Here is a 16,125-nt window from a genome sequence, read left to right on the forward strand (position 1 = left end):
GATAACTATGACAGAAAATGTGAAAGACTCATACACTGTACAAGTTAGTAACAGTAGTAGTAGTAGTTGCTCGGGTGTGTCTGACTCTTTGTGACCCAATGGACTGTAGCCCACTGTGTGCTGTAAAATATTGATGACGTACATTAAAACAGAACTAAATAAATGAAGACATATACTGTATTTAGGGGTTTTTTTTTCCATTTATTTTTATTAGTTGGAGGCTAATTACTTTACAATATTGTAGTGGTTTTTGCCATACATTGACATGAATCAGCCATGGATTTACATGTGTTCCCCATCCTGATCCCCCCTCCCACCTCCCTCCCCATCCCATCCCTCTGGGTCTTTATGGATTAGAAAGTTTAATATTGTTAAATTGTCATTTCTTGCTGAAGCTATAGATTCAGTTCAGTCCTAACCAAAATTTCAGGAAGCTTTTTTTTTTTTTTGGTAGAAATTGACCAATTAAAATGCAAAAAATCTAAAATAGCCAAAACAACTCAGGAAAAGAACAAGGTTGGAGGACCAACACTATCTGCTTTCAGTGCTAATTCTAAAGCTGCAATACTCAAGACAGTGAGGTATTGGCATGAAGGTAGACAAATTGATCAACAGAGCAGAATTAAGAACCCAGAAATAGATTCACATATATATGTGTAACTGATCTTTTTCAAAAGTGCAAAGTTGGGTCAGTGGAAAAAGGATAGTCTCTTCAACAAATGATATTGGAACAATTGGATATCAGTATGCAAAAAAAATAAACTTTGATCTGTGACTTGCATCATGTACAAAGTTAACTGAGAATGAATCAAGAACCTAAATGTAAAACATAAAACTTTTTAAACTTCTAGAAGAAAGTATAAGAGAAAAAGATTTGTGTGACCTTGAGTAAAGCAAGTTATTTCTTAAATTAACACCAAAAGCATAATCTATAAAAGAAATTGAACTTTATTAAAATTAAAAACTTCTGCTCTTTTGAAGATAGTTAAGAGAATGAAAAGATCAACTGCAGCCTAAGAGAAAATCTTTGTAAATTAAACATTTATCTAATAAAGGCCTTTTCTTTTGAATATATAAAGAAATCTCTAAGTAATAAGGAAACAGTTTAGAAATAGAAGATTTGTACAGAAATCTGGCTTCACCAGAAGACATACAGATGGCAAGTAAGCAGATGAAAAGATGTCAAGCAGAATTAGTTATTAGAAAAGTACAAATGAAAGCAACGTGAGATATTACATTCCTATTGGAATGGCTAAAATTTAAAAGATGTTTTTGTGGTCCTCAGTTCATAAAGCTAGAAAAAGTTGAATCCTATTAATTTATTATGAATGACAGAACTAATAAAAAACAATTTAGAAAAAGAAAACTTAAGGAAAATGTTAATGATTGTCTGAGTGGTTTCTGTACCTATGTTCTTTGTAAAATTCTTTCAACTTTGGTAAATGCTGGAACATTTTCATAATTTTTTCAATGGTCAAAATTGTTTTTTACTTCTATCACAAATTCAAACTTATCTAAAGAGTATTTCTTTGTGAATTCACCAGACATGAAAATATATAGCCACTGTTTGCTAAGATCTGACTTAGCCTCTCCTTCCCCACACGAGAGTCAGTGAACAGCTATCCTTCCCTCACTGTGACATCAGTGGATAAACATTACCAGAAGTTTCAGTGTTAGAGCCACTCGCTTTGGCTGTCACTAGAACTGCTTCATGTAGGAGTCTGTGCAAATGACAGGTTGGGCAGAGACTGAAGGGAAAATGTATGAAGTAAGAACCATTATGTTACCTTTCCATAATATTTTGGCATGGAGAAACCTTTGGAGGACTGAGAGAATAAAGCTCATATGTAAAGAAATCCACCATTATTTTATACTAAGTCAAAAACTGTAAATGGAGTGGTTGTAATTATAAAAGAATGAGATGAAAAGAAATCAAGAGATAATAAAACAATTGAATCACACTCTTCTGATTTCCGTACTTCTCAGATCTTTTCCAGTGCACTCCACCCAAAGTGATAATAAATTGACTGCTCGTATAAATCACCACTCTCTTTCTTTTTTGATATTTCCTAATAGAACGCAAACTAATAATATTTAAACCCACTGTTGACTCTGGCTTTATTAGATCACTTAAGAGCACACATGTGAACAATCTTTTCCTAGTTTATGTTGTTTTGTGATCCCATGTTCTTGGCTCTGCACTTGTGAATGATTGGGTGAAAGAATTTCTGGAATTCACAGAATATTCCAGGAGTCTTTTTTTCAAATGTTTAGTTTTCTTTGGGCTTCCCAGGTGGCTCAGATGGTAAAGAATCTGCCTCCATGTTTGGAAGACCTAGGTTCAATCCCTGGGTCGGGAAGAAAAAACTTCAAGAAGGGAATGGCTACCCACTCCAGTATTCTTACCTGGAAAGATTTCTTCAGTTTTTTAAAATAGTAGATACTGAGTAATGGAAGTTTACCTAAATAAATGTATATGTATGACTTATGTTATAAGTAATTGAAAATTACTGTTCATGGGGTTCTCAAGGCAAGAATACTGAAATGGTTTGCCATTCCCTTCTCCAGTGGACCACGTTTTGTCAGAACTCTCCACCATGACCCATCCATCTTGGGTGGCCCTACACAGCGTGGCTCATAGTTTCATTGAGTTAGACAAGGCTGTGGTCCATGTGATCAGACTGGCTAGTTTTCTGTGATTGTGGTTTTCAGTCTGTCTGACCTCTGATGGAGAAGGATAAGAGGCTTATGGAAGCTTCCTGATGGGAGAGACTGACTGAGGGGGAAACTGGGTCTTGTTCTAAAGGGCGGATGCTCAGTAAATCTTTAATCCAATTTTCTGTTGAAGGGCAGGGCTGTGTTCCCTCCCTGTTAATTGACCTGAGGCCAAACTATGGTGGAGGTAATGAAAAGAATGGCGACCTCCTTCAAAAGGTCCCATGCAGCACTGCTACACTCGGTGCCCCTGACCCTGCAGCAGGCCACCGCCGACCCACGCCTCTGTGCCACTGCTCCTTGAGAGTCCCTTGGACAGCAGAGAGATCCAACCAGTCCATCCTGAAGGAAATCAGCCCTGAATATTCATTGGAAGGGCTGATGCTGAAGCTGAAACTCCAATACTTTGGCCACCTGATGGGAAGAACTGACTCATTTGAAAAGACCCTGATGCCGGGAAAGATTGAAGGTGGGAGGAGAAGGGGACGGCAGAGGATGAGATGATTGGATGGCATCACCGACTCAATGGACATGAGTTTGAGTAAACTCTGGGAGTTGGGATGGACAGGGAGGCCTTGCATGCTGCAGTCCATGAGGTTGCAAAGAGTTAGACACAACTGAGCTACTAAACTGAACTGAATTGAAAATTAAAAGCCGAGCTTTATAAAAAAAAAACAAACAAAAAACTGAAGACAATGCTCTTGGGTCTCCCTGACAGAAAACTTTTAACTAAGTTTCAACTTCTGTCTGCTTTGAGTAACATTCTCTTATTAACGCCTGAAGAATGTAAGGGAGGTAATGAGGAAAAAATGCAATGGAGAAATGTTTGACCTTCAAATACTGAGTGTATATGATCACTGCCCATTCTTCCTAAACCCAGCCTTCTCTTTGAATTTACCACCATCCCTTACCATGTCAGTATGTGCAGTGTAGACGAGTCCTTTCAAAGAACTGTATAACTAAGAGGGACTTTAAAAATCATTCAGGTATAATTTCCTCATTTTGTAGATGAAGAGACTGGGCCCAGATTGAAGTACATTTGTTTTTATTATAGAATGGAGGACTATTAGACCATCTCTACATAGTAAAGTAGTGAGTCCAGAAACTCTTTGTTATTTCTTTCAACATATGTTGAATTCCTTACTTTTCATGTTGGGCTTTGATTAGACCCTATAAATACAGTGTTGAAGGAGACAGTCCCCACAGGGGGAATTGGTTGAAAGAATCGGCTACTACCACAGAGAATGTCAGTTACACGGTAATATGAGTAACATGGTGTTGTTGGAACTCTTAAGGAAAGCTGCGTCTTGCACTTTGGGTGGAGGGTGGTCAGTGAAAGCTTTCTCACGGAGGTAAATTCAGACCTGAGCTCTGAAGGACAGTTTTTCACCAGGCAAAGAATTGAAGAAAAGGGGTTTAGGAGTAAACAAAGCAGCATGTGAAAATGTCCTGAGGTAAGAGACCATGGAACACGAGTTCCCTGTGTAGTTTCTTCTGGCTCCATAATTTTATACTTTTATCCAAGTAGCACAGTGCCTTGCCTAGGATATGTAGTTGTATATGTCTTTGAACCATTCATTGCATTTAGTTTTTTTTTTTTTTTTTTTTTTTGCCTTAGGAGATCATTATTCTGCTTATGAGCTGGCTCCTTTACAGGAATCTAATTCCTCATTAGAGGAATGGCCATGTCTCCGTTGCCCTGTGTTGCTGACAGCTATGCACAGTGCTTAGAACTTAGTAGGTTCCCAGAACTTAGTAGATTCCTTGTGCAAATGCGTCTCCTAACACATCCTTGAGATACTTCTCTGTTCTGATTCTGCAGTCTTATTCTCTTGAACTCTTCCTAGGATCTCTAAAATCTCCATGGTGTCTCTGTAGCTCTTACTAATTTATCAGCTAACTCTTGGCTAGTTGTATCCTAATCTAGAATTTTCACTCATCTAGTTTGCAGCAGTTTATATCAGTTAGGTATATAACAGCTTGTATTTAAAAAAAAAAAAAAAGATGTAAAAAAACTGGGGATTGGTGTGTAATTAAATGACTGCCTAATTTGATTTCTATTAACTCGCTTTGTTCTGGAAAGGCTGAGTGTCTCCCCCTCCCCTCCACCACCCTCCGAATAAACTTGTTAAGGTGAGGGTGCAGGGGGTAATGTTAATATTGAGGCCTTATACCAGTCATTCATAGTACAGCCAAAATAAAATGGTGACCCAGGTCGTAAACCTCATTATGCAATAGACCTTATCTCCATTCATTCATTCATTTTCAATGAATGCATGGTTCTGTCTGTAGCTTTTAAAACTTCAGACCATTCTATGATTGTCTGCCAAGTGCTAGGGAAATTATAAGAAACTGTTTATATTCCTGTGAAATAGAAATAAGTGCTGTACATGAGATTTAAACATAAGGTTGTGAGAATTCAATAGATGGGATAATCTGTTTGGTGCTGTCATGGAGAAATGGAGATGGGTCTCTGCCAAGTCTGGAAGTTTGGGCAAGATTCTGATAAAGATAAGTTCAGTGTTGGCTCTGTTAGTCCGTGCTTTTTCTCATAAGTAAGCATGAAGAAAGTATTTTGCATTAGGGACTGGGAATATGTGAAAGGTTTGGAACAAGCCCTGAAAAACATGATAGGGTGTCAAAGAGAAACTAACAAAATGATTGGCAATTGCCCAAAGTGTCATGTAGTGTATTTATAATGTACCCAGTTATATCCTGGAGTGTGCTGTACCAGTACACCGAGAATTCATGTACACAGATTACCTTCTTTTATAAATGGGCATAGCAGTAACATTGTACCTACCGCACAGAACTGTTGTACAAGCCTGTGGTAAACATGACTATTTATGATTGTCCATTTGGGTAGATGAACAATAATTTGTAAGTTCTAGCTATTGCCTAGTTCATGCCAGTATTGTTTGCTGTCAAGAATTCTCTTTTTTTTTTTTTTTTTTTGCAATGAGCAAATTTTGCAGGTTAGCTTTCATAGAAAAATTAAATGTTGTGAAGTAAAATGAGCAAGGGTGGCTCTGCATCCACAGAAAATGGACTTTGAGAGATTGCGTGCCAAGTGTCAACTGAAAAATAAATGTCTCAAAAATTGGCAAAAAGTTTCCATCTCATTTTTTAAAGAGTGAGAGAGTTTCTGAGATTTGGAGATGTTAAACATTTTCACAGTACCAGTGAATCAATATTCCATCAGAGAGTGTAGTGGTTTTGACCACTGCCCACAGCAAAAAGCGCATTGTATCACATCACAAGACACTGCACGCACCGGAGCACACACACATATAACAGAAACCGAGGCTTCAGGAGACAGAGCTCATTCTCACTACATTCCTTAGTAGTTGTAGGCTAGCATGTTTCTTTTTGTTGTTTCTAATACTGTTCACAGTCCGCTAAACTTACTGCATAATTCAGTGACATAGTACAACCTGCATTTCAAAAAACACTGCTTATTACAAGATTTTTTTGATAGCAACTTCAGTTCTGAAATAGTTTTTATCTAGCATAAATTTTCAAGATCCTGTGTGTATTTCTGATTCTTGCCACTGGCTTAAATCATTTTTTTTTCTTCTATTAATCAGGTATCAACATGGTTTTTTACCACCTTTTCTGTCTCAGGACTGAAGGACAAAATCCACCATGTGGACAGCCTCCACCAGCTGTTTTCTGCCATCTCTCCAGAACAGATTGACTTTCCTCCTTTCGTCCTTGAATATGATGCCAGGGTAAGAAGTACCAGGAATTCTTCCTCACCTAGTATATTATTGTAACTATTTTATAATACAGGTCTAAGCACATAATCTTTTCATTATAAGATGCCATTAATACAATTAATGTGTTTTAGTAAATGTGATAGTATCATTTGACTTTTTTTTTTTTTTTGACATTCTTTTCCTAAGGTAATTTTTAGGAAAATGCTTGATTCTAAGAGAGGGCCTTCCCCCCTCTTTTCAGTGAGAAACATTTTTGCTGTAGGTATAAATCCAATCCTTGCTTGTATTGTCAGTTTTCCACCACCTCTGAGACATACCTCTGCCTAATTTTAAGACTAAATGACTTTTCATCTACATAAATAGAACCAGAAGAATCTGTTGGTATCCAGCATTTTTCAGCATTCATTGTAAGCCAAGTAGCCTATCTTAGTCTTTACCCTACTAAAAGTTCCATTTGTTAATGTTTGTAAGAGTGTCAACCAATAATATTAGCATTGTTACTTATATCAATCTATTAAACACTAAGAAATGGCTACTCTAGAATTTCATCAGAGCTCTAGTCCTTTGTGGTTATTCGCACTCACTTTAGTAGTTCGAAACAAAAAAGTCTAACATGCTTGCCAAATAAGGCAAGTGATAATAAGGCAATTATCATTTGCCTTATTTAACTGTTGCTGGTTGCATATTTTTGGGGCATGAAGCAGAGCATATATTTGTAGGTTATCTTAAGCTTAAAGTGAATTATTCTTCCTTAACTATTGTACAACATATATATAGTAAAGTAAACATTCTACAAGACATTTTTTTCTCTAGCATTTCTCCAACTTCAGTTGTGATTTCTGGTCCCCTTTATGTGATAGGTATGTGTGCTCAGTCATGTCTGACTGTTGTGATGTTATGGACTGTAGCCTGCCAGGCTTCTCTGTCCATCGGATTTTCCAGGCAAGAATACTGCAGTGGGTTCTTCCTGACACAGGGACCGAGTCCACATCTCCTGCACTGGCGGGCAGAGACTTTACCACTGAACCACGAGGGGAGCCCTTTCTATATACCTAAGGGCCCACAAAGAAGGCTTTCATTAGATATCGGCACCATCCTCAAGCTTCGTTTTTTCTGTCTTACATGTATGTGCTTTTAGGTTTTTGTTTTTTTGTTTGTTTGTTTTAAGATTTTATCTATCAAATACAGGCCTAATACATAATTTTATTAATCAAAATTAAATAACCTGCAATGTAACATCATCTCTGGATTATCGCTCTGTATCTGTGCTAGAGCTTTCTAAAACTGAAATATTAGGTGCTCTATACCTAAAGCCAAAGAGAGGAATAAGAAGAGAGAAGAAACAAAAGAAGGGTTCAGGAGATGATGTGGACTGAGCAGGCGGAGAGCACATCCGTAGATCCTGGGGATCCTAGGTCCCCTAGATCCTGTGCTGCAGTCCTTTGGTGCCTTTGTGGTCAGTGGAGAGTGTTGTACATGGAGAACTCGTGTGTTCCTGTTTAGAAAGATGGCTAAAGAAACCATGTAGAGAAGGATTAGACAGAGTAAGACCATAGGCAAGGAGACAAGTAAGAGGCTATTCGAGAAAGCCAGGGGAGACTTGAGACTAGAGGTCAGCGGTGATAGTGATATTGGTAAGGTTTGAAGATCTTAAGAGATAGTTAAAATTAGATATTTTAGAGAATAAAATGCCCAGCATTATGGTAACCAAGCAGCCAGCCACTGGGAGGAATAAAGGAGGAAAGAAGCCTGAGGTGACTGCCAACATTTCTGCTTTGGAAGACTTGGAGAATGTTATTGCCACCATACCAGAGAGGCAGTTTGGAGAAGTAGCACTGGGGAGCTCAGAGAGAGGAGACAGGTGGTCTCTTAAGTGTGTGACACATTAGGTTTGAGGTGCTGCGTGGGAGGAGAAGGGGGCAACACAGGATGAGATAATTGGATGGCATCATCAACTCAATGGACATCAGTTTGAGCACAATCCGGGAGATAGTGAAGGATGGGGAAGCCTGGCATGCTGCAGTCTATGGGGTTACGAACTGAGTGACTGAATAACAAATGAGACACTGAAGTGAAGGTCTAGAAATTGGATATTTCGTTGTAAAGAAATTTTTTTCCTTTCCTAGAAAGAATTAAAAATATGCTTAGAGAAAAAGAAATGAGTGTATTGTTGGTCAATTTGATTATCATGTTCAAGAATGCTTTGCCCATAGTAGATTACTTATTTGGTGAAGATTTGATACACTGTTCATTATTGGCCGTCAGCTTCTATTTTTCTGGATCTTATGTGACTTAGAATAGCAACATAAATTTTATAGGATTAAAAGGCACTTTTGATGGTAATTAGAAGGTAATTTTTATCTATCTAGATCAAAATGGTACTGAGACCATTTCAGAAAGGGAACTGGTCAGCATTCGTATAGTCAGAGAAGAGAGTGTAGAGATTTATCTGGTCACAATTCTTCAAAGTTTTACAGTTGTTTCCAGAAATAGAGACAATATTTGATTGCTCAGCAGGCTCTTCCACAGTGTGAGACTAATATAAAAGATCTATTTCATGGCATTAAGAATTAGATTTTCCCTTCCTACTTTATCACAATTTAATGTTGATATAGGAAGCTTAGAAAAATACCATAGTGGAATAAAATGGAGAAATCTTAAAGATGGATTGTGAACCGTTTCTTCTTAGTTGAACTTCAGGTTTTCTCTCTTCAAGTATGTATCTTAAGCATAGCATCTGTGCATATTGAGGATACTGGTGGGGTTAGTATAACAGATCTTGGTAGGAAATTCTAAAATTAAAAAAATTTTCCATTATTTTTTTTTCCAAGTATCCCAAAATGTAGCCAATCTTCTGATTTGGTTCTACCAAAAAAATTTTTTAAATCTTTTTGCTACCTGGTCAGAAAGTTTAAAAAAAGAAAGTTTTCCTATTCTCTTTGTTTTCCTGATTATGGTCTCAGATCAATTTCTGCTCCAAAGCGTCTGCCCTGAAGAATACAGAGCTTTGGATTAACTTAGTCACTCAAATAACATTTACCTTCCTACTGTGTTTAAGACTGAATAGATTTAATGCTCCAGAACTATAATGCAAATATACTTTCAAGCAGTACTGTTTTCACCCTACCTCATTCTTCATATCTAATTGTTATCTTACTTTGAGCATTTTTTGTTTATAGTTTACTAAAAAAAAGTTACTTGTCAAAGAAATACTTTAATAACACGAAGTGAATCTTAAATCTCATAAATCTAATTTAGAGTCCAGCTACCATAAAACTGTCTTGATTTTTAAGATAAAGTTAGCCAAGATAAAGTCAAAAACTTTCCCCTTACACTGATTTGTTGCTTTCTGCATTTGACAATAAAATTCTGGCATTTGATTCTCCATCTTGATCTTCAGTTCAGTTCAGTTCAGTCGCTCAGTTGTGTCCAACTCTTGCAACCCCATGAATCACGGCACGCCAGCCCTCCCTGTCCGTCACTAACTCCCGGACTTTACTCAAACTCATGTCCATTGAGTCAGTGATGCCATCCAGCCATCTCATTCTCTGTCATCCCCTTCTCCTCCTGCCCCCAATCCCTCCCAACATCAGGGTCTTTTCCAATGAGTCAGTTCTTCGCATCAGGTGGCCAAAGTATTGGAGTTTCAGCTTCAGTCCTTCCAATGAACACCCAGGAGTGATCTCCTTTAGGATGGACTGGTTGGATCTCCCTGCAGTCCAAGGGACTCTCACGAGTCTTCTCCAACACCACAGTTCAAAAGCATCAATTCTTCTGCGCTCAGCCTTCTTCACAGTCCAACTCTCACATCCATACATGACCACTGGAAAAATCACAGCCTTGACTAGACGGATCTTTGTTGGCAAAGTAATGTCTGCTTTTTAATATGCTATCTAAGTTGGTCATAACTTTCCTTCCAAGGAGTAAGTGTCTTTTAATTTCATGGCTGCAGTCACCATCTTCAGTGATTTTGGAATCTCCAAAAATAAAGTCTGATACTGTTTCCACTGTCTCCCCATCTATTTCCCATGAAGTGATGGGATCTTGAATGCCCTAAAAACTGTCCTTGTTAAAAGCCTTGCCACTCAGGCCTGTCATGGAGAAGCTCATTTCTGCCAATATGGTTATTAAATTCCTCAAGGAGAATTTTTGTTTCTTATCTCAAAGATTCAGCACACAGCAGGACAACACAGTCTAATACGAAAGAATCTGGGCTTTAGATTTGGATAGACATGGATTTAAATTCAGACTGTTTTGGTTGGCAGCTCAGTGACCTAATCTGTGTGACCCTCAGTTTTCTGTTCTGTAAAATGAGGATGTTACCTACTTCATGGCATTATGTGAGGATATTAAAGGATAATGAAAGAAAAGAACTGCTTAAGTGTCTGCATATTGAATGTTGATAAATGGTAATATTTTTAAGTATCATTATCCTGATTACCTCTGCCTACATTATAGCAATTCTGACTGACCCCAGTGGAATTGCTGTGTTGACAGAAACCTGCTCAGGGCCAAGCATGTGCTGGACATTTCACATACATTATATATTGACTCTAAATCCCTTTCTTTTATATTCCCAGTTACATTGGTCTTAGTGTTTAATGTTCTTGTCATTTTTCCTTTCTGCAGGAAAATGGGCCTTACTATACGTCTTATCTTCCATCACCAGATTTGTGACCTGCTGTCGTTCAGCGCTCCTGGTTTCTAAAGACTCCACTTTCTCCGCAGATCCACTCCCTGTTGAAGCGATGCTCCTTTTTGCTGTACAGCTCCAGAGAGCCTTTTGTCCCCCACCTCTCTGGTATTTTTTTATTGACTGTATATTTTCTGGCACATAGGCAATCTGAAAATGGTAGGCCATTCTGAACTGTACACTTATTTTAAATTTGTATATTTGTATCAAATGAAAATGTTCACTTTTAGAGGATTGTTAATAGCAATTGGGGAGCAACTTCTGAGTATCTTCAGTTTCCTGGAAGGACACTGGGTTCTCCATTAGACAAGCTGCAATATCATTCACATCATCCCTCTCACGTTGCACGCCTTCTGTGTATATGCAAGTGTTTCTCAAAATATATAGAACCAATGTATGCTGACCGGATGCATTGTTTGCTTCACATCCTGGCATTAACGTTTTATAACAGATAATTTGGTGAGGATAAAAGAGAATCATCTGGGATCAAGGATGTAGAAAAAAAATGTATCTGATCAAAAATGTCAGAAATCATTAGCAAGATACAGGTCTTAGATTTGACTGCACCAGTTAAGACAAAGACCTAAGGACTAAAGTTCCTGAGTTTGTATGATTTAAGATTGTCCCTGTTATGGTCTCAACAGTGAAGGAAAAACAAGAAGACTTCCTTCAGCATTTTTGCTACCGTCAGAGGTGGTTTGGTGTCCATGTTCAACAGGACAGCACATATTAGTCATCTTAGCAGAGGGTGTCTCCTGAGATGCCATCAGTGAGCCTTAGAGAGAGCACGGCTTTCCCAGAGTTGTGAATGATTTTATTTGGCTCTTAGGTCTACTTCCTCTGAGGATGTTTCCTAGCAGTGTGTCTTGAGTTGCCTACGTCGATATGAAGGAAGTGTGTTGACATGAACAAAGCGCCAGACCACTTTTGCAACTCAGGCCCTATTTGTGCCTTAGCTTGACTAAAAATTAGAATGATGCTAGCTACCTCACAGAGGTATCATGAGGATAGCATTCAGAAAGGGCTTTTGATGTCTTTGGATGAAAAATGCTGTGCAGTGGGGTGTCTTCAGTTAGTTTTTCAATGAGAGTAAATATCCTTGAGGGAGTGCTCCAGGACACTCCGCTTGTCCTTGGCACATTTTGAGTGACTTCCCTTTTCTTGGAACAAGAGCTGTTAGTGCAAAATCCCAACCCTTAGGATCCCCTCCTAGTTTGTCCAGGTGTCTTCTGGCCTACTCCTCCTCCAGCGCTACACTTTAGCGAGAGGCATGTGTTAGCCATTTTAAATGTTACTTGAATGAAGGTCACACCAACATCATTTCCATCTGGGTTTCTTCATACTCCTTTTAATTCCTGCATTCACCACTCCCCCTCATCTCCCTCACCCCATCATGTACACTGGCAGTTCAGAGAAGAAAAATTAGAATTCCTCTAACGTGCTCAGGATGGATGCTTCCAAGGGTCTCACTCCCTTAGGTCCAAATTAGTTCTTCAGTGGAGATAAAAAGGAACATCATTTTTCATTTATGATAGAAAAATGCCCCTGTAGTTGTGTTAACCCCATCCTCTGTTTTCCTGCATAAACAAGAAGGGCCTTTACATTTCTCAGAAAACCAGTCTTGTCTTTTGCATGTAATGGACACATCTGCTTTGTGCCAGTAATCAAAACCACTTGTTCCTTCCATATGCTTGTTTGTTAAGGACTTCCTTTTATGTTCCCTAGGTCATCAGGTCTAGACAGCCAGTCAAATGTCTGGTATTAAGCTTCATCTCAAACAGTACTACTTCAATCCTTTGAGCCTTGACTTTTAAAAATCTGAAAAATTAGCTTCATCTTCTCCAGTCAATTCTTAGATCATATTTGAGGTGGCATTTCACTAGGACCAGTTGTAAAAATACACCTACTTTTCTCTGTTATAGCTGGGCTTGGCTACCTCATGTTGGCATCCGGCCTGAATCATTTCCTTAGAGGGTTCAAGCTACTTTGCTGTTTGGAAAGAACCAAGTTTTATAGTTTCTTATAGGCAGTAATGTATAAAAGATGTCCCTTTGCAATATTCACAGCAATATATTAATGATTAATAACAAGCAGGAATGTTCAATCGATGTCCTAGAGTGTAAAGGTGGTATAGGGCTATGTACATATCAACTGCATTTAATAATTTAATGATGACTAAAGATAAGGTTGCTCTTAGTGAAACTGACTTTGGTATTGGACCAAGATATAGCTGTCTGAAATGTTATGTAATGAAGTTCTTTCAATGTACTAAATCCTAAGAGGGGAGCATAGTGACCTTGATGTTGCAATGATAAAGTAACGTTCAGGGTATATCTGCCTAGGTAACACATACCACTTTCAAGGATACACACATTAGAGAATAAATGGGTGATGACCCCTAGCATCTGATATTAATTCAAAGCATCCTCAAGTCCTTAAAATAATTAAATTTCTGCCCTGCCAAAATGCTAGTTGAATTGAGGGAGAAACTACTTATAAGCTGTTAAGTTAATTTAAATTAGTTCATGGAAGACATAATATGATTTTTAAAATAAGTATGTTTCTTGCTTTAGTATATATTTGGGTTCCTAACTCATCTATCTTCATCTTTAACTCATCTATTTTGCAGTTTCTTGATGGTGAAAAGACCTTCTGAGAAAAGCTCAATATTTATTAGACTCAAGGTTTAGAGACCAGGTGGTTCATATCTTAAAGATTTTTTTTTCTTTATTTAATATAAATCTTATTTCATTGACTGATGCTCCATTATATTTATTTTTTCTAAAGTAAACCCTCTATAATAGTTGAGACTAATAGAGGATTTTTAGATTACTTTTTAGGGTAAATGGATATAGATTTTTTTAATCAAATATCTGAAGTTCAAAATGATTTAATCTCTCTCATTTCTAGAGAGAGATGGGTATAATCACTGTAGTAGCAAAGCGTGGCTTGCCTGTTTCTACCGGTCTTCTCTTTGCTTAGATGTTATTTAATGAATTCAAACTATAGATAATGGTTTAATCTTTCCTTTGCTGCAGTTACTAGGAAAGCCAGAAAATGTAGGTTCAGTATGAGCTAAAAAAACCACTCCTGGTGTTTCCCCTGGCACACTGTCTGTGTGTGTGTATATATAGTTTAAATTGCTTAATATATGAACAGAAATTACTGGAATTTGCCCTGGAAAGAGGAAAGTTTTATGGTTCTAGTAACAGGGGTTGATTGTATTAAGGACCAAAAGTACAAGATAGCATGTAAACCTCTAAGATTAGAGTTAGCCAGTGACTTTCAGACTGTGGTTCTCTTAAGTTGCAGTCATCATAGTCAACAAGCACTAGAGGGTTTCACCTAGGTAGGTGCTAGTATACCTCAGAGTATGGGATGGACTCTTGGTTTGCAGTTGCCAAAGAACGTGAAAGATAAAGGAGGGTTTTAACCTGTGATCAAGGTCACATCATAAACACAGATTATGAGGATTGCCTAGAAGGTCTAACCATTTATACATGTATATCTATATCTACATACATATTTATATTTACACACAGTGATCTGGTTTGTTTTACACTCTTTGAATGTGGTTTAAATGGCCCATATGTAGAGAACATAAAGCAATAAATAGCCTAGTTTAAGCTTTGATTTTACCAAAATAGCCCTTGAAAAGATGATATCAAGGTCTTTTTAGATATTAGTGACTCCCTTGGATATTAGTTACTAACTTTGTTTTCTGTGTTTCTAAGAACAGTATCTCTGAATCTTAAGTACAACATGATTTAAATGTATAGGGCCTCTGAGTTCAGGTCTTCCCTCGTGGCTCAGACGATAGAGAAGCTACCTGCAGTGCAGGAAACCCAGGTTCAGTCCCTGGGTTGAGAAGATCCCCTGGAGAAGGGAATGGCTACCCACTCCAGTATTCTTGAGAATTCCATGGACAAAGGAGCCTAGCAGGCTACAGTCTATGGGATGTCAAGAGTCAGACATGACTGAGCAACTAACATGAACAAAGTCTGAGTTCAAGATGAAAAGGATAAATATTCTCTAGGTAAATTACACTGACAAAATCATAACTGCTGAATGTGAGCTAGTATTTTTGTTGAACAGTTAAAACCAACACATTTTGTATATACAATCATATCTTTTTTTTTTTTGGTGGTGTGTTTTGTTAGTGTAATCACACAGTCATCATAAACTGAGCCAAGACTTTGTCAAACCAGATGTTGTGGACCAAAACATTTAAACAAGAGCTGAACATATGTAAATGATTTTAATAGCTTTTGGGCAAAGGAGACCTAACAAAGTTTTGATTGATGTGATCTTGAGATTTGTTTATTCAAAACTCACAAGTTTTGAATATTTTTCATTTAAAAATATATTTTCTTCTTTTTGAATTAGAAGTTAGATCCCTTTTAAAGAGAGTCCCCCTCTATACAAATACAGCCATTAAGAGCTGGTTAGTAAAATGGTAATGTTTATATTGAACCGCAGGGTTAGGACAGTCTTTTATGGCCACTATACCTGGCATTTCCCTAATCACTTAAATTAGCCTACAGAGCAGTATGAAATGCAGTAAATTTTATTGTCAACCTTCTCTGTAGAGACCTAGGCTGGTGCTTCTCAAATTTTAATGTGCATATATTAAATCAGCCAGGAATACATTAAAATGCAGCTTCTGATATAGTAGGTCAGGGTGGAAGCCTGGGATTTTCAGTTTCTTTTTTTTTTGGCCATGCCACAGGGCACTTGGGATCTTAGTTCCCTGACCAAGGATTGAACATGTGCCTCTTGCCTTGGAAACCCAGAATCTCAACCACTGGACCACTGAGGAAGTTCCCAATTCTCAATTTCTAACAAGCTCTTAGGTGATATCAATACTCCTGGTTGAAAGACCACACTTCAAGAGCCTAGGCTATATTTAGCTTCCATATTGTCCCTGTTTCTGGTAAAAGAGATAGAACTTACCATTGTAATAATACCTTCTGCAGGCCAGGCATTCACACATTCCTT

General features: G+C 37.8%; 1 protein-coding gene across 2 annotated transcripts in view; it reads left to right on the forward strand.

The window, feature by feature from the left end:
• Positions 1-12,262, forward strand: part of GDAP2 (ganglioside induced differentiation associated protein 2) — a 58,319-nt gene extending 46,057 nt beyond the window's left edge. For both annotated transcript variants that reach the window (XM_043875737.1, XM_043875738.1), the window contains exons 13-14: positions 6,303-6,446; positions 11,064-12,262. In XM_043875737.1, the coding sequence (XP_043731672.1) occupies positions 6,303-6,446; positions 11,064-11,111 (192 nt within the window). In that variant the 3' untranslated portion in view covers positions 11,112-12,262. The remainder of the gene's footprint in view (positions 1-6,302; positions 6,447-11,063) is intronic.
• Positions 12,263-16,125: the final 3,863 nt, after the last annotated feature.

This window comes from Cervus elaphus, chromosome 20, assembly GCF_910594005.1.
Source record: "Cervus elaphus chromosome 20, mCerEla1.1, whole genome shotgun sequence".
Taxonomy (NCBI): domain Eukaryota; kingdom Metazoa; phylum Chordata; class Mammalia; order Artiodactyla; family Cervidae; genus Cervus; species Cervus elaphus.